The following is a 27,218-nucleotide window of genomic DNA, read 5'->3' on the forward strand; positions in this document are numbered from 1 at the left end:
AGTCAGTTTATATACCTATTTCCAGACTTATTTTGTAGGTATAGGGCCTTTCATTCACAGCATTTGTTTCGAGCTTCTGTCATGTGTCACATAATAGTAATATATCTACGCCATACGTTATTGGTATTTTACAATGATACAAACCAAAGATGTATGACGTAGATATAATAATATTATGTTACACATGACAGAAGCTCGAAACAAATGACAATCGATGAAAAGCCCTATATTTCAAATTTCCAAGCAAATCCGTCATGACGAGGAAAATTACACTTCAAAGTGGTCATTTACTGGGCTATTTACAGGGTTATCAATTTTTAAAGAATTTTCTAAATTTCCGTAATTTCTAATATAAATTGCCATCCTTTTATTTGAAAATACTTAGAAGTCGTTAGCCATTCATAGTTCAATATATTTACTATAGGTCTTAATGCAAAGTTGGTAAATCGGTGCATTTTTTATTTGTTATTCCTATAGAAACTATCACGCCACGATGACTTCTAGGATATCAAAAATTTATAATATTAGAACTACTCTATTTTTATTAACTACGGTAAGTACAGTTTAGTTACTTAATCTTGTGCAATGATTACTTTTTTAAGTACATATCGATTAATTACAAGTGCTTTTTGTAAAGTATCCGATACTTTGCATCTGATACTATGATGATTTGATTACTGTTGCTTTTTTCTTCTTCTTGAAGTTCCAGTCCTTTTGGAAATTGGAAAGCATTCTAGCAATTATATCTAATTTTGTTAGTTAGGCGCATGAATGTCAAATTGAGCTGAATCCAAACCATTTAGTCGAGGAAATAAAGCATTTTGGCTCGCAATTTTTTCGTCCAGCATGGATTTACTTGAAATTTTCATAAAAGGTAGGGAATATTCCAAGAATCATTTTCTATATCATGCCGCTGTACGCTAAAACTTTGGGGGTGGTTGCCGCCCCATCTCGGGGGTGGGAATTTTTTATTACATTTTGACCATGCAAATCGATGTAAAATGTAATTCTAAGAAAAAATGTTTTTTACATTTTCTTCTTAAAACTAATATTTTTCGAGTTATTCGCGGTTGAAAATACAGTTTTTCGAAGAAAAAATCCACTTTTTAGAGGGCTTTTTGAGAATACCTCGAAAAATATACATTTACTCAAAAAAACTGTAGACATTAAAATTGTATCTTTTAGTAACAAAAACCAAATTCTTTTTCTGTAATATCTTAAGACCAATACAAACTAAGATACGGCATGATAAAAGTAAGCTTTTTCGTCAAATGCATAATTTGAAATATTAAAAGCCAAATAACGGAAAAACTTAATTTTTCTAGGAAAACTTAAATAATATTTTTTCAAAGGTCAAGTAGACCTTTCAAAAAATAATAACAAAAAGTTTCTAGCATAAAACTTAAGCGACTTATGATCAAAAAAAGGTAAAGGTCGGTATCTGCTTTTCTCTATGAAAAAATCAGTGAAAACAACCCCCTAACTACCCTTCTAATTAAAAATTGATCTTCACCTTTCTGTAATTCATTTCATATTTGTATTTTCAATACACCTAAGAAGATTGGCCTATTAAAAAGGCCTAATTTTAGAAAAATTGGAGTTTAAAGAAAAATTTATTTTTTGCCATTTCCTATTTTTCACCATTTATTTCAAAATATCTCCGAAAACGCTCGAGATACGAAAAAGTGATGAATTACTAAATTGTAGCTTTTTTAATAACTAAAATTTTCTTGCACATAGATTTTCATTACAGTGAACAGTTAGCGAGATATAGCTGTTTAAATCCTCTATTTACGAGCAAACACCCCCTTGTTCAAGCCCTTTAAACCCACCCGTATTAAAAACTAAGGAATCTTACGGAATTTAGTTTGCACAATCTTATAGCTCTTAAAAAATCCTACAAAATCATTTTTGAAAAAACTTTTTATCGCCAAAAATGAAGGAGCCATCTTAATAAAGCGATTTTTTTTTCGAAAAATTCGAATAGTCCGCTTATGGACCATTTTCAATGTACATATGTATAATACCACAGAACCGGTTCGTATACTGGAAGATGACCAAAAAACAATTTGTATTTGTATTTGTACATATTTGTAAATTCGTATTTTTGTGTAAATAAATGTTTATGTAATTCTTTAATTCTACGTTTTTTCTGTATAGATCTATTAAATTATCAGGGTGTTTTAATAATATTATTAAGGGTGGTTTTTAAGGATTGAAATATTTTGATCTTATGTCCTAAAGCATAAAACAATCATTATTTAACTAATCAAAACCAAATTTTACCCATATTAAAGTTTACAATGTTTTTATATTATTTTTGACAATAAGGGGTAGTTTACACCCCTAAAAATAATCAACCTCCTTAAGCATGATATACTGCAAGCGCCAGTTAACTTGGCGAGACGCATTGCACAGTGGCTTATGGGATGATCATCAGTCTCAGTGTCGTTGTGCGTATTCGCTGTCGCCAAGTTAACTGGCGCTTGCAGTAGAATTTGAAGTACAGGGTGAGATGATCCTAATCCCAAATTTTTATGTAAATCCATGCAAGCCGAAATTATTCTTTTAGGATAAGTGAATTTTTTATATATAGCTCCAACAAGGGTGGTTTTAAGGGTGGAAATATTATGATATTATATCTTAAAGCATAAAACAATCATTACGTAACTAATAAGAACCAAATGTTGACAATATTAAAGTTTAAAATGTTATTTTATAATTTTTTACAATTAGGGGTAGTTTTCACTCTTGAAAAACCAAAAGCGTAAACGGCTTAATATACAAAATGAACTAGAGTGTGAAATGAGCCTAATCCCAAATTTTTGTGCAAATCGATGAAGGACGAAAAAATTGCGAGGTTTTGCCATTTTTTCAGTTTCATTTCCTCGACTAATTTAGTATCCACGAAATTGTATGTCTTCCTACGCTTCTTCTACATTTGATTTTGCTCTGCATTATACCTAATCCTTAACAGTTCCTATTTTTTATCTTTCATGATGTGCCCCAAGTATTCCAATCTCTTGATTTTTGGTAACACCCCTTTTTTGACTACTTCTACGTTTTTAATACATTCAAAAGGCTGGATATCATGGGTTATAACATCGAAGCTTTCTAATCTGGAGGGTTCTTTTGTAAATACCAGAAGAACGGTATCGTCCGCATATCCTACGTTATTAAGTAGCTCACCGTTTATTACACAGGCCTGTAGAAAATATTTGTTTAAGTTGTTTAAAATTTGATAATTTAGTTTAATGCACTTTTCAGCGCTGATTTCAAAAATGCAAATTTTTTTGCATAAGTTTGACAAGTTTTTATCGAGCAGGGAACAATGTTGCCCTTTGAGTTCTTCTAACACATTCAATCTTTTAACATCGACTTGGAGTCGCTATAAATATTATATAAGTATCATGTAAACCAATAAGAACTAACGAAAGGAAGAGCACAAACATTCAATTAATATCCACACAAAAATGGGAAAAGTACTATGGGGAACTACTGACAGAAAATAGGGACGAATACTTAACTCAATCACCAACAGAGGTTAACATTGAAGGAGAAGATATAACAATACAAGTGACAGAAATTAGAAAAGCTATAAAAGAACTGAAAAACGGTAGGTCTCCAGGACCAGGCGATATCCCAGCCGAACTAATAAAATGTGGATCACAAAAATTGTTTGAAACCGTCACTTGGTGCATAAATCAATTTATAAATGGTTCTTCAATACCTTACGAGTGGAAAATTGCTTATATTTCGTCGATCCATAAGAAAGGAGATAAGCTTAAATGTGAAAACTATAGAGGGATATCAGTGACTAGTACATTCAGCCGTTTGTATGGACGAATAATTAGAGACCGCATTGAGAAGGAGTACAAAGACCAAGAGGAAGAAGAACAATCCGGTTTTCGAACAGGAAGAAGCTGTACTGATAATATCTTCTGCCTCAAACAACTAATAGAAAAAAAATTAAGCACAAATCAAGAAACCCACCTCATGTTTATTGACTTGCAGAAGGCGTACGATACAGTTCCTGTAAACAAACTCTGGAACGTGTTACGACAGACGAATATTAGTGTCACCTTAATAAAAGCCTTAAGAAATTTGTATGAAGGGTCAACATCACAAATAAAAACGTCAGGGGTGTTGTGTATCACCGACCTTATTTAAAATATATGTTGCAAAGCATTGAAAGAGTGGAAACGAAAATGCAGAGGCATGGGCGTAGACCTTGGAGAGATTTGCTTATATACATTGCAGTTTGCTGATGACCAGGTTGTTATAGCAAACGATAAAGATGATTTAGAGTACATGGCAAGGAAATTACAAGAAGAATATAGAAAGTGGGGACTAGAAATTAATACAGAAAAAACAAAATACCCGCCAATAGGTACCGAACTATCGAACATCACATTAGAAAATAATGAAATCATCATGCCCTGCGACCATTACACATATCTAGGAATCGTTTTTGACACAACGGGGAAAGATGATGAAGAAATAAAGAGAAGAATAACACAATCCAGAAAAACAATAGGTTGTCTAAACAGCGTACTGTGGAATCATGAAATAGGAAAAAGAAGAAAACACAATATCTACGAATCTCTTATTAAAAGCAGTCTATTGTACGGAGCAGAAACTTGGCGGATAACCGAAAACAACAGAAGAAAACTGGAGGCAGTAGAAATGGACGCTTTTAGAAGATCAGTAGGAGTGTCACGCAGAGAGAGAATACGTAATGATGAGATAAGACAGCGAATGGGGGTTGACGGCTCTCTAACAACAGACATAGAAAGAAAACAGCTGATATGGTACGGACACGTCCAGAGGATGGATAACTCAAGACTCCCTAAAATAATTATGCAATGGGTACCACCAAACCGCAGAAAGAGAGGAAGACCCAAGAAATCTTGGAGAGAGGGAGTAACGAAGGCGATGAGCGCAAGAGATCTTAGAGAGGGCCAATGGGATGATAGAGTGTCATGGAAATTAGGCATCGGACAACGTCGCAAGACGTTTTAAAACCGATTGATATATATATCATGTAAACCATATTTCTTGATGTTACCAATTTCATAAGGTTGCTAGTTTCTTGTACTAAGCAGAACGCACTGAAGGTGATCTGATCTAGATCGAAAACGTTTTGCGAATCCTTTTGGATGACTTTTAATGGTTTTTAATAAACTTTTTTTATACCATTGTACAAATGAAGTTTTTTACTTCTGTATGACTTCTTTAGTATATTTCCGGCTGTGAACTCGTTGAGGATCATCTCTTTTTATCAGCCAGCAATAGTCTGCTATCATACTCACGTTCCATTTTCCTTGATATCTTCTTTCCATTCTTTTGATGTCTTGGTGAAATCTTTCGGCCTGCTTTTCAGTGACATCACCAAGGTTTGCCGGGAAGTAGTCAAGATGTGAGTGGAGAAAATGAAGTTTAATGCTCATGTTACAGCTCAGCTTCTTAAAGTTGTCGATAATGTTTGCGACGATTGTCTTGTAGTTTATATCTCTGTTGTTACCTAGGAAACAGGTAACAACTAATTTAAAAGATGTCCGTTCTGCCTTTTCATTTGTTTCCATTTTGTCCACAAATTTGGGATCTGTCATTAGTTTTCCAATGTCCGGTCCAACAAAGATTCCTTCCTTTAGCTTTGGCATGGATAAACCATGGTAAAAAACTGTCCACAGATATATCTGAAACACAATCAATGCATTGACAGATTGTTTCATCGACCTCAACTTAATGTGAAGTGGTGGAAGTAACACCTTTTTGGGATCCAGCTTTTCTTGTCAACATTTTTAACCCTTACTTGTAAGCTTTCTCTCAAGGGCCAAGCTTGTTTTATGTAGTGTTGTTTTCTGTCTCTACTGTCCCGTTCAGAGAGAAGGCAAGGGAGCTTTGTATAGCCACTTTTTTGACCAATCAGCATTGAAATCACTTTTAAATCCATATGACATATGACACCACAATTGATGTCTAAATAGCAGAGTTTGCTTAAAGCTAGTTCAAGATTTTCGTAACATTCTTTCAAGTGAACCGAGTGTCCAACTGGTATAGAAGCATACTTATTGCCATTGTCTAGAAGTACTGCTTTAAAACAAGAACAATACTTGCCGACATGAAAATATTGCTTGTTTCTCCTAATTTGTCTTTTTTTTATATCATTTCGTCAAATAACTGTACGTGATGGAATTTTTTCACTATCTTTCCCGAAATCAGCGTTGAAAATAGTGTGAAAATCACTTATTAAATTTTAAACAATTTTTTGGTCGTAGACCTGTGTTATTAGACCGTCACTGATTTCGGGCAACGTTAATTTCGCCAACAATGGTGATAAAATATGCTGTCTTATGTCTTGACTATCTATATTTTTATTTAACAAAATTTCTGAGGATTATGCTGCATTCATACAGGCATAATATACTTCCTGATTCAGCTCTTTTCTAAATCCCATTTGTGTATTACTTATTCCTTCGCCTAATTTCCAATGTATCCTATTGTAAATTACTTTTGAAAATGAGGTTTTAAGTAACAATTTAATTTTTTATTTTTAGTACCGATTTCAGCCCTCTACAAATAGTTTCTCATAAATTTTAATGTAAAATAATTAGGGATGCATGAATTCAAGAGTTTATAATTGCCCATATTGAGTTTCCTATGGCCCGTTTGAAGATTCAACACCCGATATCAGTATATATGTATATAATATATATTCTTCTTCTTCTTCAGGGGCCATCTCCGCTATGGAGGTTGGCAATCATCATAGCTATTTTAATTTTGAGGCAGTAGCTCTAAATAGTTGTTTTGATCTGCATCCAAACCATTCTCTATAGATGCTTCTGCTGCTATCTATCTTTCCTTGTATTATGAGTCGCAGGATGCCATACTTCTCGCCCCGCATCACATGTCCGAGATACTGTAGTTTTCTTTCTTTAATTGTAAGTTCAACTTCCTTCTCTTTACCTATTCTTCTCAGTACTTCATTGTTTGTAACTCTATCTACTCAGGAAACCCTCATAATTCTTCTGTAGGTCCACATTTCAAAGGCGTTAAGTCGTCTGATTTTCTCTACATTTAACGTCCATGATTCCACTCCATAGTATACTACACTGTATACGTAACATTTTGTTAGGCGTACTTTAAGATCTAATATTAAATCTTTGCTACATAGGACCTTTTTCATTTTCATAAAATTAGAACATGCTTTTTTGATTCTGACTTTGATTTCTGCAGTGTAGTCATTATTTTCTTTTATAGTCGGTTCACTAAACTCAGACACAACTGGCTAGTGATTTTAGTAGGTAATTTTTTTGTTTTTACTATTTAGTAATTATTACTAACTATTTAGTAATTATTTTTTTTTGCCAATTTTACCAAATTGGCAAAATGACTTACTAAAATCACTAGCCAGTTGTGTCTCAGTTAAGCAAACTGACTATATAAGTGTTCCTAGGTAAGTGCACTTTTTCACTCTTTCCATCTGCTTGCCCTCTACTATCAAGATTTCGTTAGTATTATGGTTGTTTTAAATAATTTTCATAAACTTCGTCTTTTTGATATTGTACTCCAGGCTGTGGGTGAAAAATAGGTCGATTTCAGGATATAATTCAGGAATTTTTGAAACCTATCAGTTGTTGTAAAGGACGATGCCAGAAATAACTTATACTAAAATGTGACCAAAAATATTGTCAGCTTTTTTTTTTAATTACGATTTTCATTTGTTAAATTTGCAATTTTTAAAGATTTTTAATTTTTCAGCTTAGGATATTGATTCTAGAGAAAAACTTTTTAATAGAAAGTTGTAGTAAATTAAATCACCTACAATTTGAGCTATGGTAAGTTTAATTACGTTTATTGGTTATTGCAAAACAGCCAGCGAAAAGTCCAAAATGGCCGTTTTTTACAATTGCGTTATGTATTGTACAAATATTTTTTTTTATTTTTTAAAGCTTTAAATTAAAGATCTTTCAATTCCAAACATAAAAAAAATTGTAAGGTCGGATAACCGAATTTGTTGCTTAGATATTATAAATTGTTTTTCCCAAGAGGTCAAATGTCGAAGGCTATAACTTTTTGAAAAAAAAATCGTAGAGAGTTGGTGAAACATCCAATCTCCTTCTAAAGAGTTATATTTCCATATTCTGATGTAAATAAATGCGTAAAACATTTTTAAACCTCCAATTTTTGGGTTTGAAAATAAGGGGGCAAATTTCGTTATAAACATTTAGAGCTGAAACGGCCCTGTACATCCTATGAGTTTTTAACTTACCGATTATTGTTGCTGAAGATGAAACGAAGATTTATAAAAAAAATAAAAAATTTCTACGACCAACTGAAACCGAGCTAAATGTTGGGTTTGAAAATAAGGGGGCAAATTTCGGTATAAACATTTAGAGCTGAAGCGGCCCTGTACATCCTATGAGTTTCTAACTTGCAGATTATTGTTACTGAAGACGAAACGAAGATTTATAAAGAAATAAAAATTTTCTACAACCAACTGAAGCCGAGATAATTGTTTCTTTTTTCTTAAATCGTAGTGCCTTTATTTATAACAATTAAGAAATTATTTTACAGTCATTGACTAAAGAAAGACTTTTATTATCTTAAAATAAAAATTATTATAAAATATAGTTACATTTAATTGTTAAAATTTATTTTTAAAATCGGTGCTTTTGCGAGCGGCCGAATTTTGCAAATCGACCGGTTTGCTTCAAATCCGCGCACTCGGCAAATTTTTACGTAACTTGTATTAAATTTTGACCGAAAACAATTTAATAATATTACGTTATAATATACGGTCTATTTACCACTGTATTTGTTTTTCTTGATAAACTTTTATATGTGAAACCTCATTTCTGAAGAAATAATATTACAAAAATGATACATAATATATATGAAATATATAACTATATTTTTAATTTTTTCATTGTTATATAAATATAATAATAATAATGTTACTTCTTATTATGCAATATAAAACTTTTTCTTCTTGTAGTGACTATCCGTTTTGGATGTTGGCGACCATCATGGCAATCTGTACTTGCACACTAAATCGGTACTGCTGCTCTAAAAAGATTTGTAGTTGTTGTGTTGAACGACGTACGTAAATTTTCTAGCAAGGTAATCCTTCGCCTTCCTGGTTCTCAGTTTCCAAATGGGGTTTGCCAAATTGCCATGATGGTCGCCAACATCCAAAACGGATAGTCATTACAAGAAGAAAAAGTTTTATATTGTATAATAAGAAGTAACATTATTATTATTATATTTATATAACAATGAAAAAATTAAAAATATAGTTATATATTTCATATATATCTATCATTTTTGTAATATTATTTCTTCAGGAGTGAGATTTCACATATAAAAGTTTATCAAGAAAAACAAATACAGTGGTAAATAGACTGTATATTATAATGGTAATATTATTAAATTGTTTTCGGTCAAAATTTAATACAAGTTACGTAAAAATTTGCCGAGCGCGCGGATTTGAAGCGAACCGGTCGATTTGCAAAATTCGGCCGCTCGCAAAAGCACCGATTTTAAAAATAAATTTTAACAATTAAATGTAACTATATTTTATAATAATTTTTATTTTAAGATAATATTAGTCTTTCTTTAATCAATGACTGTAAAGTAATTTCTTAATTGTTATAAATAAAGGCACTACGATTTAAGAAAAAAGAAACAATTATCTCGGCTTCAGTTGGTTGTAGAAAATTTTTATTTCTTTATAAATCTTCGTTTCGTCTTCAGTAACAATAATCTGCAAGTTAGAAACTCATAGGATGTACAGGGCCGCTTCAGCTCTAAATGTTTATAACGAAATTTGCCCCCTTATTTTCAAACTTCAGTTGGTCGTAGAAATTTTTTATTTTTTTTATAAATCTTCGTTTCATCGTCAGCAACAATAATCGGTAAGTTAAAAACTCATAGGATATACAGGGCCGTTTCAGCTCTAAATGTTTATAACGAAATTTGCCCCCTTATTTTCAAACCCAAAAATTGGAGGTTTAAAAATGTTTTACGCATTTATTTACATCAGAATATGGAAACATAACTCTTTAGAAGGAGATTGGATGTTTTACCAACTCTCTACGATTTTTTTTTCAAAAAGTTATAGCCTTCGACATTTGACCTCTTGGGATAAACAATTTATAATATCTAAGCAACAAATTCGGTTATCCGACCTTACAATTTTTTTTATGTTTGGAATTGAAAGATCTTTAATTTAAACCTTTAAAAAATAAAAAAAAAAATTATTTGTACAATACATAACGCAATTGTAAAAAACGGCCATTTTGGACCTTTCGCAGGCTGTTTTGCAATAACCAATAAACGTAATTAAACTTACAATAGCTCAAATTGTAGCTGATTTAATTTACTACAACTTTCTATTAAAAAGTTTTTCTCTGGAATCATAATCCTAAGCTGAAAAATTAAAAATCTTTAAACATTGCAAATTTAACAAATGAAAATCGCATTTTAAAAAAATGCTCAAAACATTTTTTGGTCACATTTTAGTAGAAATTATTCCTGGCATCGTCCTTTACAACACCTGATAGGTTTCAAAAATTCCTGAATTATATCACGTTTTTTCACCCACAGCCTGGAGTATTGAGGGAGAGTCCGTACTCCCTACTACACCTTACTATTTTACTCATGAGGGTTTCCAGGTCTTGTAAACTATCGGCTATTATAACTTTATCATCTGCATGTGTGATGTTGATAGCTAATTATTAATATATGTATAATATGCTCCAAGTACCTATCAAATCTACTTTTTAGTACCTTTTCTTTCAGTAACAGAAGTTGATACAATCTCAAATTGTATCCCTTCGATAAAAAATTAATTATTTTTTCTTCTTTTTCAGATTATTTACTTAATAGAACCGACAGAGAGTGGAGCTCTACAGCTTACTGAACAAAACTTCAATACTACTTTGGGTAAGTCAGTAGCAAAATAATGCTTTAGAACAGGGGTCGGCAACATGCGGCCCGCGGGCCGCATGTGGCCTTTACATACTTTTATGAAAAATTAACAAACAGAGCGTTAGCGTGTAGAAATGCGCACGGCAAAAAAATGCGCACTAAAAGAAGAATAGTGGGAAAAAATTAAAATATTTGAAAATATTAATTTGTCTGCACGTACTGCACGTTCGAATTATTGAAAATATACCAATATGTTTAATTAATTTAGAAAAAAACTTTATAATTTTAAGTATTTTTCACTAGCAGTTAGTGAAAGCAACGATATAACTAGCACCGCTCAATTGTTGATTTTTACCCGTGGAATTGATAAATAATTTTGTATAACAGAAGAACTTGGTGTATTGAAAAGCCTCCATGGAAGTACAAAAGGTGAGAATTAGATGTTTGCAATATGCACTATCCCAAGTGGAAAAAATTTTAAAAAGTGACAACTGACGGTGTGAAGATCATGACGGGTCACAATACTGATTTGGTTAGCATTATTAATAAAAAATTGAATGAATTAAATATTACACAGCCTCCTCTACAACTTTGTCAAGACGCACTTTGCACAAAAGTTGTAAATTTGAAAAACGAAAAAAAAAATCAATGTTGTTGTAAAATTCATCAATAATTATTATATTCGCAAAAACGGTATGAACGATTGAACATACCAGAATTACTTAAATGAAATTGACGAAGAATAACATGGCTCAGCAGTGGAAAAGTTTTAAAACGATTTCTTAAGTTGATAGACGAGATTAAAATATTTTTGACAGAGAATGGAAATAATAGAGGTACTACAATAATTATCGATGGATAAGTTAGATTTTCTTGTGAACATTATAACTTACCTCAATAAATGAACTACAAGACCAAGGAAAACAACATTTGTCATTCGAATATTTTTATTGAGTCACTAAAGGTACAGGATAAAAATGTTTTTCATCGCTTTCAAGATTTTGATGCAAAAGAAAAGGACATAATAATTTTTGAAAACTTTTTAAAATTTCATATTGTAAAAGTACCAGATAATTTACAACTGGTTAATTGATTTGCAATCTAACAAGGTATATATAAATAATTTTGAAGAAAATTACCAGAAAATCTACCCGAAAGCAGATTTTCCAATTTCAGAAATTTTGCAAAATTATGATTTTTATTTTTCCAGCACATGAACAAGCATTTTCAAAAATAATTTTCATAAAATCTAAATTGAGAACGAGATTGACAGATGAAAATTTACAAAACTTGTTAATGAATTCAGTGCCCAAAACATAACCGGACTTAAATGATTTATCAAACGATATTCAAGAAGAAAAAACAAAAAGCGCATTGAATTCTAATGAATGAATAAAATGAAAAATAAACTATTTTCCTAAATTTTTGTATATTTTATATTTACATATTGATACATATACGGAATTATATTCATTTTGTCCTTTTAATATTATTTGTAAAATTTTTGTCCCGCGGCCTGCCTATTTCTCGCCTGTTCTCTCAGGATGACACGTTCCACAATTAAAATCATGTTCCTCAATTAAAACTTCCCCTGTTCCAGTGTTCCCATACATATCATACATACATTCATACATACATACATTCCCATACATACAGTGTTTTTATAACTTAGAAGGGAGTTGATAGTACCAAAAATATTTTAAATTGTTTATTTAAATTTGTTTGTTATACGTAATTAAGAGATTATGGCAAATTGTTATTGTAAAAATAGATTTAATAGTTGAGTAAAAAATGTAAAAATATAAAAAAAAAATATCTGTAATCCCATCAGGAAAAAACGACCTGGATTAGTCACTAGAGGCCAGGTCATATGTATAAATAATAAATAAATAAATAAATAAATGTTCCCATACATCAAAGTTTGTCCGACTGGACACCGTTAAGCTGTTAACAAATTTTCAGCTTGACATTAATTAACTTTTTTGGTACGCGGGATCGAGGCCTAAAGCCCTACCAAAACTAAAATTAAAACAAAAACTTCAATTTGACCGATCTGTCGACTGGAATTTACCGATAAAAATCGATCTGTGTGTATTGTATTGAGTGATGTATAATACGAGTACGCTACTATTTCCTGGTCGTGCCAGCTATGTAGTGGCAATCTCCATCTGCTGACCGAGATTTAACCGGCACCGATTATTAGTCGGCGTATGTGAAATGTCCCGTTCTTATAGTGATTCACTATTGGTATTTGGACGGCCGATGTAAAATCTACCGTCCAAAATCGGTGTGTGTGTAATTTCGCGTAGGTTCGATATATTCTAACATAGATATTATTAGGTTTAGTTTTGTTACGAAGTGTGACATTAAATTAGACCCAATATATTAAAGATTGCTATTTTTTAGATTCTAATGAATTAGCCTTTATCATGTTCTATACTGACTGGTGTAGACATAGTCGAGCGTTGATGCCTATATTTGATGAAACAGCTGATGGGATAGCCAAAGAATTTCCAGAAGCAGGAAAGGTTGTGTTGGGTAGAGTAGAATGTGAAAGAGAAATGAGTATATGTGCAAAATACGAAGTCAGAAGATGGCCAACTCTATTACCCTTTAGTAATCTCCCGCCAGAAAACAGAAAGAAGTATACGGGAAATAGAACAGTAGAGGCTTTAACAACGTTCGTAAAGGATCAATGGAAGGAATTGAAGGAACTAAAGGAAAGGAAAGAATTAAAATCAGAATCAGAGTAGACGATTTTCATCGTTATTAGTCATAGGTATGTCAACTATTTATATTGATATTTTATATGATAATAAAATATATTGTATATATTTATATTTTAACAAGAATAAAAAAATATTTAAAGATCAGATTTCTAGTGTTCTCTGTGTCTCTCTTTTCTTTGTCCTCGGATCATTCTCCATATTTCCTTTTGTGTTCCGTAGAAGTCGTGTTCCATCTGTTTTGAGAAGCTCTCCTAGTTTTCCCTTTTTTTGTCTGACTAATAGGCGAGCGGGAGATACCCCTAAAATGGCCAGGTACTGACCACGGAGAGGTGAATGGCTAATTTTAGACATACTGTATGTTTTTGACGGTGCTGAAAACGACAATGAGATTTATTTTGAATTTCATGTGGGGGAACATTGACAAAATCCCAATTTTACCCTAAAAATAAATAAAAATAAAATCATGTTTTTTGCGTTTACCTCGCTACAACTCTGTTCCATTTTAATATTTTTTTCTGAAATTTTTATAGTATATACCTCTAACATTTCTGAAGGAAACGGTATCTGTTTTAAGCTTTAATTCGTATTCTGATTAAGGTTATGAATTTTTCAAAAGAAAAGTTGCGGATTTGTGCATTGCAAAGTTTAATCGCAAAAGTTGAGTGACGAAATTTCAAATTTAGCCTTTTAATCACATTTATGTTAACATAAAAAGCACAAAGAAGTTTTCTGGAAAATTTTAGATCAAAATGTTTTATAGAAAATAAATAGTGCAACTTTTATTATCTACATTCAAAATTCCCAATATAGCGGTTATTTTTCGAGATACTGACCATATGTGGTGAATGGCTAATTTTGGTCTTAGATTATGTTTTTGACGGTGCTGAAAACGAAAATGAAATTTATTTTAAATTTTAGTTGGGGGAATATTCTCAAAATCGCAATTTTACCATAAAAATACAAAAAAGTGAAATCAGGTTTTATTGCGTTTAACTCGGTACAACTCTGGTCGATTTTAATATTTTTGTCTAAGATTTGTACACTATATGTTGCTCACTTTTTTGAAGACAACAGTATCTGCTTTAAGATTTTGGTCTTATTTTAGTAAAACTTATGAATTTTTTAAAGTACAAGGTGCAGATTCATGAATTACAAAGGTTAATCGCAAAAGCTGAGAGGCAAAATTTAAAATTTATCTTATTAATCACGTTTATGTTAAAACATAGAATACCAAGAAATTTTCTGGAAAGATTTAGTGGAAAATGTTTAATACAAAAAAAATGGTGCAACTTTTATTATAGACGTTATACATCCCCAAAATAACGCTTATTTTTCGAGATAATGGCCATGGTAGGTGAATGGCTAATTTTGGTCTTATTTTATGTTTTCGATGGTGCTGACAATGAAAAAGAGGTTTATTTTGAATTTTATGTAAAGGAACATTGTCAAAATCGCAATGTTATCCTAAAAATGAAGAAAAAAAGTGAAGTCGCGAATTTTTACATTTAACTCACTACAACTTTGTTCTATTTTAATATTTTTTCCTAAAATTTCTACAGCATGTATTTCTTACCTTTGTGAAGACTGAAAGTCTTTCCGTCTTTTCTTCATAAAAGTTATGAATTTTTAAAAATAAAAGGTGCATATTCGTGAATTGCAGAGTTAACTCGCAAAAATTAAGTGACAAAATTTAAAATTTATCTATTTGATTAAGTTTATGTTAAACCATAGAGTTCAAAGAAATTTTATGGCGAGTTTTAGGTCTAGATGTGTTGTAAAAAAAATATGGTGCAACTTTTAATTTTAAGAAAAATGTGGTTTAACTTTTTTTTATTTTTAGGGCAAAATAGCGATTTTGACAAGGTTCTCCCACGTAAAATTCAAAATAAACTTGATTTTCGTTTTCAGCACCATCAAAAACATAAAGTAAGACCAAAATTAGCCATTCACCACCAATGATCAGTATTTCGAAAAATTAGCGTTATTTTGGGGATTTATAACGTAGATGTTAAACGTTGCACCATTTTTTTTCTATAAAAGATTTTGATCCAAAACGTTCCAGGAAACTTCTTTGTACACTCTACTTTAACATAAACGTAATTACGAAGCTAAATTTTAAACTTCGTCACACAACTTTCGCGATTAAACTTTGCAATGCACAAATCCGCACATTTTTCTTTGAAAAATTCATAACCTTTATTAGGATAACAATAAAGGCTAGAAGCAGGTACCGTTGTCTTCAGAAATGCTAGAGCTATATAATGTAAACAATTTCTGAAAAAACATATTAAAATTGAACAGAGTTATAGCGAGCTAAACGCAAAAAAACGTGATTTCATTTTTTCTAATTTTTAGGATACAATTGCAATTTTGACAATATTCCTCCACTTAAAATTTAAAATGAATTTCAGTTTCATTTTCATCACTGTCAAAAACATAATCTAAGGCCAAAATTATCCATTCACCACCCATGGTCAGTATCTCGAAAAATAATCGTTATATTTGGGATTTCCAATGTCTACATTAAAAGTTCCACTATTTTTTTTATAAAACATTTTGATCTAAAACTTACCAGAAAACTTCTTTGTAGACTCTACTTTAACAGGAGTGTGATTAAGAAGCCAAATTTTAAACTTCGTCACACAACTTTTGCGATTAAACTTTGCAATGCACAAATCCGCACCTTTTTCTTTGAAAAATTCATAACGTTTATCAGGATAAGAATAAAAGCTTGAAACAGGTACCGTTGTCTTCAGAATTGTTAGAGCTATATGCTTTAAAAATTTCACAAAAGAATATTAAAATGGAAGAGAGTTGTAACGAGGTAAACGCAAAAGAACGTGATTTAATTTTTTTTATTTTTAGGTTAAAATTGCGATTTTGACAATGTTCCCTCACATAAAATTCAAAATAAACCTCATTTTCGTTTTCAGCACCCTTGAAAATTAGTACATTCTTTCACGGTTTTTGCTGTAAGTACCCCCTGTTGGGGGTGAAAAAATATATGTCCAAAATAAGTCCGGAAATGGGTAAACTGGCTAATTTTAAGTAACTTTTGTTCTATAGAGCTTTTTCTCCAAGTTAACACTTTTCCAGTTATTTGCTAGTGAATATGTTCATTTTTCAACAACATAACCAAATTTTTAGATGGTTCTTCGCAAATAACTCAAAAAGTAAGTATCTTGCCGAAAAAAATGTTCTTAGCAAAAATATAACCTGTAAAAAAAGTAAAAAAAAATGGTGTACGCGTTAGGTCACTGGATCTTGTAGAACCAGAGTTATAGCTAATGAAAAATAGATTCATATTCCCCAAATTTCAAATAGAATATTTCGACGTGAAATATCCAAAAAATTAGCACTTTTTTTGGAAAACCCATTATAACTTTTTAAAGCGTTTAAAAAAAGCTTTATTTCTGTTTTTATAAAAAGTTTCTAGACTTAAATTTAAGCAAGTTACGCTCAAAATAAAGTTGATCCCTTTTGTTTTGCCAAAAAAAAAATCGGGAAGACCACCCCCTAATTAGCAACTTAAATGAAAATAATCGTTACCGCTCCAAAAATTATTTTACTCATGTTGTGTTTACATAATCTGTAAGTTTCGTCGATTCAAAGTGCTTATTTTTAAAAAAATTTGGTTTTAAAGTAAAACTTTTAAAAATTTTAATTTTGAAAAATATGTTTTTTCAAAATAACTTAAAAATTTTTAGAGATACCAAAAATCTCGAAAAACAAAAAAGTCAGCATTGGTTTTCTGAATATCATATATATTTTTTTGTTTTTCTCTTAGACAAAAATTGATTAAGATTTGGTGCTTCTAAATTTGCATACATTCGTGATCAGTGACTCGTTCAACCCCTTTTAACTATAGCCCTTTCAAAAATAATGACTTTGAACCGATGAAACTTACAGATTATATAAACAATACATACACGAGTCAAAAAACTTGTGAAGTCGTAACAATTAAGTTCATTTGAGATACTAATTAGGGGGTGATTTTCCCGATTTTTTTACCAAAAAAAAGGGACTAACTTTATTTTGAGTGTAACTTGTTTACTTTTGATGCTAGAAATTTTTTTATAGGACAAAAATGAAGCTTTTTTTAAACACTTTAAATAAGTTGTAATAAGTTTTCCCCGAATTGTGCTTCATTTTTGGTTATTTCACGTTAAAATATTCCATTTGGAATTTGACGAATATGAACCTATTTTTCATCAGCTATAACTCTGCTTCTACTAGGTAGAGAGACGTGATATATACACCATTTTTTTAAATTTTTTACAGGCTATATTTTTGCTAAGAATGTTTTTTCGACAAAATACTTACTATTTCAGTTATTTGCGAAAAACCGTCTAAAAGCGTGGTTATTTTGTTGAAAAAATTAACGTATTTACTGGCAAATAACTCGAAAAGTATTGACTTGTGAAAAAACTCTATAGAACGAAAGTTACTTAAAATTAGTCAGTTTATCCATTTCCGGACTTATTTTGGACGAATATTTTTTCATCCCCAAGAGGGGTGAAAACCACCCCCAGGGCAAAAGCACATATCGGCACAATATCACTTTTTTTCTTTGAGTTGTTAGTTAGGTGTATGCCAAATTTCATGCCAATCCAAGCTGTTCTTTAAAATTTAGAGGTTTTGCAATATTTTGCCGTTAAAGAACGGACTAAATATAAAGTATTAATAAAATTACCCCTTCACCCCCCGTGGTCAGTATCTCGAAAACTAAGCGCTTTTTTTAGGGTGTCCCGCTCGTGTATAGTGTATAAAATGTTCGTTTCGTTTCTAATTAATTTATAGTGGTTGTATGCCTGTTGTGTTTGTTTTGTTCTGTATTGTAAAAAGGCGTTCTTCTTTTTTTCACATTTTTTCTTCACTTCCTCTCGAAACCATTGGGTTTTCTTTTTTTTTATATTTCCTCGATGTTATCGTTTTCTAATATTCCATTCTCAGCAATCTTCTCTGATAGGTATTCTTTTTCTGTATAAGTATTCCGTGGATTCCGTATTTATTTAGTCCTTCGAGTCTTATTTTCGTTGGTGTAGGTGCCACTCTCTTAGGTTTGAAGTATTTAAGTGTGATTCTAATTTTGCATAATACTAGGCTGTGGTCACTACCTACATCTGCTGAGTTGAGGCATCTTACGTCGATTATTTTTGATGGATGTGTATCTCTGTTAGTTACAACATAATCTATGATAGATCTTTGTGCACGGGTGTTATTGAATGTATATTTGTGTTGGGTTTTGTGGTCAAAAAAAGTGTTGTTTATGCGAAGTTCGTTATTCGTGCAGAAGTTTGTCGTCAGTTCTCCATTTTCGTTTTTGAAATTCTCATTAAGTTTTTGTTTAATTTCCGGTATTACTTGGTTACCTATTCGAGCGTTAAAATCCCCCACTATGATCAACTTTCCTCTAACTTGATCTACTAATTGTTTCAATTGATCATAGAATATTTCCCTTGTTGTTTGGGGACTATTGTTACTATTTTCTGGGTCGTATACTCATTTTCTCCATTCTTATTTTTGCTGCCACAATCGTTTCTGATACGTATTGACACTCTTTGATGTTATTTTGGTATCTTTGGAGTATTAGTAGGGCTACAACCTATTTGGCGCTGTTTTCTTTTGCTACTCCACTCTATATTAGTATATCTTCGCCTAATTTTACTGGCATTTTTCTTTCTTTTTGGTTTCCTGTAGAGCGCATAATATATCTATTTTTTTCTCGATCTTTATTTAGTTATTTCTTGATCTCTAGTGTTGAGCGATCTGATGTTCTGAAGTGTTTATTCTCATCTGGGTTTTGGAGGTTTTTCTCGTGTCCTTATTTCTTGCCGTGGTAGTCTTCATATAATTAATCCGCCTCCGAGGCTTCACATTGTTTATTTGAGCAGTATTCGTTTTTACGATTGGTAGATTGCTAACCTTGCCAATCACCCTCCACATTTTATCCGGGCTTGGGACTGGCTGTGGTAACCACAGAGCTACTCGATCCACCCCGCAATTACCCCAGGCAGGACGTTAAAGAAAATTAAATTAAAGGACATTGTCCATTTATTGTACGTAAAACCGCATTTATACTCAGTCCTGTTGGACAGGGAATTGGGTAGGGAAGTGGGCAGCGTGAATGTGTAAATAGCTCACTCGCGCTGCTGCTGCTAATGCTACTGCCATTGCACGGCGCTCCCTCAAAAGTCGGTTTTAGAGATGAAAGTCAAAGGACTGGCAGAGCGATCGCGAGTAAGCATTCACATTCAACTACTCTCTCTCTCTCTCTCTCTCTCTCTCTCTCTCTCTCACTTGTCGCCGGCAAAGCGGGAAGTGAGTAAGGGAGCAAGACGATGCTGTCGTCACATTCCATTCTGATGAGTCGTTCGGTAATGAATTGTAAGGACATTGGCGAGGAAATGATATGAACACCTCACTCGGGTCGATATCGTATTTCGGGCAATATTTCCGGCAACGGCAGCAGCAGTGGCAATGCCTGAGTATAAATCCGGCATAAGAGAGGTATGTACCTTTAGGAATAATTAAAACGATCAAAAATATCTACCAGAACAACACAATAAAAGTAAAAGTAGATTAGGATTATAAGACAGGGAGACTCCCTGAGTCCTTTATTGTTTAACCTGATCATGGATGAAATAATAAAAAAGTAAGAACAAAAAAAGGATACCAACTGGGAGAAAAACAACTTAAAATTATCTACTATGCAGACGATCTGCAATACTAATCTCTCACAGTGAAGATGATTTGCAACGTATGCTGCACAAATTTTATATAACCGCTAGAAAATTTAACATGCAAATTTCCCCAAAAAAAAACTAAATGTATGGTTATAACAGCAAATCTAATAATGGTAGGGGCCCAAGCGGGGATTTTTGCAGTTACTCGAGCGCGTCAGATTATCATATGGGGAGAAACCTGGTGCCCTGCAGATGTACCTCTACCATATATTGACTCTTAACACAGGGGAGTTCGTTAAGGGGGGCTCAAAAAAAAATCTATCCTTAAAAATACTCGAAATTGTCAGATTAAAATAAGGTAAGTTATTGACATGCAAAACAGTATATATTTCAAAAATCTGTTGATTTGAGCGAGGCGTACGGAAATGGGCGAGTTAAAAAGTTTAGTTAAAAAACTAAAAAATATGTGTTCAATATTTTTCAAAAATCTATCGAATGATACCAAACATGACCCCCACGGAGAGGGGTGGGGGGTAAATTTAAAATTTTAAATACACATCCCGCGATATTTCGCAAAATAAATATTAGATCGAAAAAGTGCAAAATACGCTTAATCAATATTTTTGAAAAATCTATCAAATGATACCAAACATGACCCTACACGGAGATGGTGTGGGGGGTTACTTTAAAATCTTAAATAGGAGCCCCATATTTTTATTCCAGATTTGGATTCCTTACGTAAAAATAAGCAACTTTTATTCGAAACATTTTTTCAAATTATGGATAGATGGCGCTATATTCGGAAAAAACGATTGTTGGAAATGGAAAATTAAATTAAAAAATGGAAAGTCCCCACTAAAATGGAAAACTTTACTTAACTTTTTTTGGTTTTAGGACCTACTCTTCACAACTCATTAGGTCCCCAAAGCGCTCGAGTGACTGCACATTTAACATACTTCGCTCCCCTACTATAAAGTGTAAATTAGAGCTGGAGGGTTAGGTATTAGAACAAGTCATGGAGTTTAAATATCTAGGCATCACACTATCTAGCTACGGAAAGCTCGAAAGATAAATGGAAGATCAGGGGAATAAAGCAAACAGAGCCGCAGGTTACCGGAATGAAACAATATGGAAAAATAAAAATATCGGAAAAGAAGTGAAAAGCAGAATTTACAAAACAGTCATCAGACCAATAATGACATACGCGGCAGAAACACGACCTTATACCTACAGAAAAGACAAAAACAATGCTAGAAACAGCAGAGATAAAACACTTGAAAAAATCGATGGTAAGACACTAGGAGATAGAGCTAGAAGTGCAGATATATGACGAAGGTGCAAGGTGGACAACATTAATAACTGGGTGAAAAACAGTAGAATGGAACGACCACATAAGCTGAATGATAATAAATAAAGTAGTAAAGACGGCGAGAGACAGTTCCCCAATAGTAAGACGATCAGTGGGAGGACCACGAAAACGATGGATTGACAACTTACTGAAGGCACATTGAAAAACAGATAGAGTCATGTCTACACAAAAAGAAGAAGAAAAATGGACTGTTTATATCTTGATTGAGACTATTTAACTTTATATATGTTTAGTTATACAGTAATTTTCTTACAAATTTTAACCAGATAATGAGAGAAGTATATTTATCGTAAGTGATCAACCTATAAAGATTAGCGAACAACCTACAGTAATATAAAATAATTGATTTAAAAAGATGTCGCTACGGCATCCATATCGGGTATCGTCGCCCCCGTTAGGTGATTTATTCCGATTCGATTTTTTACACAAACTTACTCAAAAAGAGGTTCTTACAACAAATCCACAGTGTGCCGGGACGTGCCACAGTCGGAAAATTGTTTAAACAATTTTTTTTAAACAAATTCAAGAAATCAATTTTTTCACTTCGAACAATTTTTTTTTAGATTCTTTTGGTCATTATGACCAAAAAAAGGTATCTTGTGATTTTTCTCTAAAATTGACAGTTGTCGAGTTATATGCGATTTAAAATTAAAAAAATGCGAAAAAGGCCATTTTCAAGACTTAATAACTCAGTTAAAAATTATGATTATGAAATCAGAAAGTGACTAAATCAAAGTTTAAAGATCCCCTACATGATCCTGAAGATATTTGTGTCATTAATTTATTACTAAGTTGTTATTTTTAATTATAAAAAATGAGAGGCTGGGAGCGTATTGAGGCGGCCGTCAATGTGAGTGCGAGTAAGATGCACTATTGGACTGCCGGAAAGGTGAATCTTACTCGCACTTACATTGACGGTCGCCTCAATACGCTCTTAACCGCTCATTATTAATAATTAAAAATAACAACTTATTAATAAATGAATGACACAAATTTCTTCAGGATCATATAGGGGGGCATTTAAACTTTGATTTAGTCACTTTCTGACTTTCATAATAATAATAATAATTTTTAAGCGAGTTATCAAATCTTGAAAATGGCCATTTTCTCATTTTTTTTTTAATTTTAAATCGCATATAACTCGACAACTCTCTACCTCAGAACCAGACAAACGTAAGTCACGTTTAGCCAACTTTTCAGGAGAGATCAAAAACTAAATAAGTTACCTAAATTACTTAATTACAAAGCTGTCACTTTAATTCACCTTCAAACTATTGTTTGTATTATTAACAAATACGTATCCTTTATTTATTGTTTGATTTTTTTTATTAAATATTATCCCATTTTGTAAAAAGTGGACTTATGTTATTGTGGCTCCACACAAAACCCTACTGTAGGACTTACTCCTGGACTTGCGTTATTTTGGCTCTACAAAAATCCCTCATATGACTTACTTATCTAGGAAAAGGTGTTTAGAAATAAACTTCATGTGGTACTATTAAAAACATGTAATTATCATAAACAAACATAGATGAAAAATTTAGTCAATGTTTTTCAATTAATTTTGAACATTATTGTCAAAGAGGTAAGGAGAAAAAAAAATATTCAAGAGCAGTCTAGTCATCCTCAGGGAAGTTACCTTCGTGTTCACCATGTGGAAGGTTTTCAAAGAAAGATTTGTATTCTTCAGGGATCCATTGTATCAGGTTCATGAGGTCGTTGTACTTTTCATTGCTTATTTTCTTTTTGTGTGCCCGTATTTGTGGAATTGCCAATGGCATATTAATCCTTTCTTGCCCCCGATTTCTTTTGAATGAATCTTCCTCAAAACTGGTTTTGTAGTATAGCTTTCTGTTCCCTTTTCGAAGCTGTAACCACACTGTATTGTATTCTTCTTCCTTGATATAAATAGGGCGTCTTTGCTCATCAAGAAGAGAAAATCAAATAAGTCTTTAATGCATATCTGTCTGACAATAAATGGATTTTTTTTTAATATGTAGCAATAAAGTTTGCCCAATCATTTGGAGTGAAAATGGTGTTAGTTTTTATTTACTTTTTAGCTCTGTCTATTATGCTGAGTTTTCAATCAACCTCCATGTGGGTGTGTCCGGCCAATAAGAACTTGTGGTAGACTGTCTTTACAGTAGGAACTTTTTCCAAGAGCCACAAATACATAAAAATCATATTCATATTTCTGTTTTATCCACTGAAATTATCTGTCCAAATAGTCAGTACATCAGTAGGCTGATTATTAGTAATTTCTTCACTTGCCAATGTAAATAAGGAAGACGCTATTTCATTTCCTCCTCGACCCGCTGTAACTTCATTTCAGATCATGCACCAAGTTTTATCAGTTGTTGCATCATAAATAGTACTATTTAACGTCCAGAGTTTTCTTGAGTAAAAACTTTTGGTGTTTTTTAAGTCTGGTATTGGAAGGCACTTTTGGAGATCTGACATAATCACTCTTGATTCTATGTTAGCACTTCTTTCAAGTTTGTCTTTTTCCTTTAACTCATATCTTAATAAGGCATCTTCGAGGTGTTTATTTTTTTTTAATTTCAGTTCATTGAGTAGTTCATCACTTTTTTCATTTTTCATGTCACAATCTAGTCTGTCACAAACATCACATGTATGGTTGCCTGGTCAATGAAAAGACAAGTTGAAATCTTCATTAAAAATTTTAGAATAAATCCACTTTTTTTCTGGTTTAACTTGTTCTTTTTTTACAGTCTTCCTCATTCAATGCGTATATTGTAGAAATGTTCAAGTGATTTCCCAAATATTTTCATTGAGACCTTTCCCTGCTGTAGCGGCTTTCATATACAGGGAACTTTGAAATATGATTTTTGATTCGTTGCAGTCTATCTATAGGTATTTTATATCTATCTATAGCTTGGACTTACGTTTTACAGGTTTCAAGCAAAACCTCGAGAGCCATAATGTAGTAGGTGGGGTTACGTTTGTCTGGCTCTGATATGGGTAAGGACTTACGCTCTTATAACCTTGGCTGATTTGGAAAGTATAATTTTTAAAGGAGTTACGTTATCATGGCTAGATGTAGAATTAAATTTTACACACAAAACATCAAAATCCCGAAAATCACAATTTCATTTTTGGACTTACGTTCGTCTGACTCTGAGGTACAGAACTAACAGTTTTAGAGAAAAATCACATCATGCCTTTTTTGCTCATAATGACCCAAAAATCAAAAAAATGTCCGAAGTGAAAAAATTGATTTTTTAAATTTGTTTAAAAAAAATGTTTAAACAATTTTCCGACCGCGGCACCTCCCGTCAACCTGTGGATTTGTTATAAGAACCTCTTTTTAAGTATGTTTGTGCAAAAAAAATCGAATCGGAATAATTTACCTAACGGGGGCGACGATACAGCCTGTTTTAAATGGAGCCGAATTATAGGTAACGCAGGTATTTTTTTATTAGACTGAAGGTTAAATAAATAAAAATTTAATAAAATCAAATGATTTATACGAATTTTATTATGTTATTAAAGATACAACCAACTTTTTTACCTTAGTGGGAACATCCATTGGAAATTCCTAAAACAATTGACATGAAAAATATAAATAGAAAACAGAACCGGCGCAAGAGACAATTTAACAACAAGAAAGAATCGAACAAATTAAATAAAAATATTATAAGGGAAATACAACCAGCTTAACCCTTTTCTTGACAATGTAACTTTGTAACATTTCATTTTAGATCCTAGGTGAGTTCTAGGTGACTTGAGGCGCATTCTATAAGGCACATTTTGTACTAATAATATAAAACTATCCCTAGATGGCAATAGTTGCTGTCACTGTTGCATTTTTGAGAAGGTTCTTGACTGTTTTTACAAACTTTTAATTTTTTCTAAGAAATAGTGTATTTTTTATATTCTGGTGACTATTTTATATTATGCAATTGAATCGCTTATTGTATAAAGAGAATAAGTCCACTTCCGTACGAAATTAAAGTGAGATATATATTTTGTTAAACCAACGTCGACGGATCGATGAGTCTATAAAGGAAATTGGTATCTCTCACCGTACGCGAAATATGGCACGATAAAATTTTCGTTGAGCGTATAAAGGGAAATAGTCCGGGACTTATTACCTTTATACAATAATTCTTGTGGTGCCACCATCGTTTATGGCACTTTGTCGTTTATTTCATTACTTAGGGTTAGCTCACGTTAGTTAGTATTACGATGTATTTTAGGTCTTGTTTGTTAATAATAAACCTTTTTTTATAAATAAATTAATAATTGAACTATAGAGAAGTAGCACTATTTCGTCTTTTATTCATTGATTGTATAAAGGAATCAAGTCCCAGCCTTTAAAAACGACTTTTTGACCTTAGTCGTTTTCAAAGCCAAGTTTGCTGTGTCACATGTAACTCTACTAGTCTCCTTCTACATTCTACATTTCGTCTGTAGAACAAAATTTGATAGATCATCAAGTTTCTAAACTAAATAGTTTTTTTCGTTTTTCTCAAAACTAAGTATTGTGGACTTATACCCTTTATACAATAAGCGCTTCAATTATCCTATAAATAAAGAGTCTACGGCACGTTCTAGTTGTTTCATGTTATTGAATTTTGTTATTTGTTACATTGTTAAATATACGATAGTAAAATTTTAATTTTTTTTGTCCAATATAGATTTTTGATTTTTATATCTCTGGAATATTTTTATGCAATTTTGTTTATTTTGCAGATAAATAATATGTTTAAAAAAAGAGACAAAATAATTTCTATATTTTGTAACTCATGCTACTACTTACTGCCTTTCAATGTATGAAGGCATGAAGTTAGGCGACTTTGAATGAAAAAAGAAACTATTTTTACGCCTATCATCACAAATAAGGAGGTACCTAGATTATAAGGATTTTATTTAGAATATATTATTTATATTTTATAAATAAATAATCGTATTTTAAAATTGCAAACTTTTTTTTTATTTTTTTGGAAAATTAATTTTTCTATAATTTAATGGGGGCAAGGGCGGTATTATGACGCGAGAGTACTCCCATGAACTTAGATATAAGAAATTTGAACATTGTTTTGAGAAATCGTTTCAAACCTAGAAAATGCATGGAGCCTCAGTGATTATAAGGTTTATGGTATTCTTGGTAATGTAACAAATTTGTAACGAATTTGGTACTTAGCGAAATTAAAAGTGAAATATCTATTTCATAAATTTTTAAATAATTCTAGAAGGGCGTTAATAGAAAGAGAACACAATTTTCACATTTTTATTTTGGTTTGCCAAGAAAAGGCTTAAGATGCAGCGGAACTTAAACTTGGTAGAGTTTGAAACTTGAACCGTAGAATGAATTAATGAAAAAGAAAACCATATATGCATGATCATCATCATTCTCTTTGCCTTATCCCTATGCGGGGTCGGCTTCCCTAATAATTGCTTTTCTCAACACAATTCTATCTTGGGTCGTATCAATGTTAATCCCTTTATCAACATGTCCCGATATTACAGGATGAA

At 32.1% G+C, this 27,218-nt stretch overlaps 1 protein-coding gene across 1 annotated transcript; it reads left to right on the top strand.

Annotated features, from left to right (window-relative positions):
• The first annotated feature begins 365 nt into the window (after positions 1-365).
• Positions 366-26,667, top strand: LOC114338157 (endoplasmic reticulum resident protein 44). Its single transcript, XM_028288736.2, has 4 exons — positions 366-553; positions 10,878-10,950; positions 13,342-13,714; positions 26,436-26,667. The coding sequence occupies exons 1-3, from the start codon at positions 494-496 to the stop codon at positions 13,686-13,688; spliced, it is 480 nt and encodes a 159-aa protein (XP_028144537.1). The 5' UTR covers positions 366-493; the 3' UTR covers positions 13,689-13,714; positions 26,436-26,667.
• Positions 26,668-27,218: the final 551 nt, after the last annotated feature.

Source organism: Diabrotica virgifera, chromosome 3, assembly GCF_917563875.1.
Source record: "Diabrotica virgifera virgifera chromosome 3, PGI_DIABVI_V3a".
Taxonomy (NCBI): domain Eukaryota; kingdom Metazoa; phylum Arthropoda; class Insecta; order Coleoptera; family Chrysomelidae; genus Diabrotica; species Diabrotica virgifera.

Bases quoted from the DNA above. Each gene is read 5' to 3' on its own strand.
- LOC114338157 (XM_028288736.2), top strand. From the start codon at position 494: ATGACTTCTAGGATATCAAAAATTTATAATATTAGAACTACTCTATTT. The intron at 554-10,877 runs GTAAGTACAGTT...CTTCTTTTTCAG, and splicing joins CTCTATTTTTATTAACTACG to ATTATTTACTTAATAGAACC. The intron at 10,951-13,341 runs GTAAGTCAGTAG...GCTATTTTTTAG, and splicing joins AAACTTCAATACTACTTTGG to ATTCTAATGAATTAGCCTTT.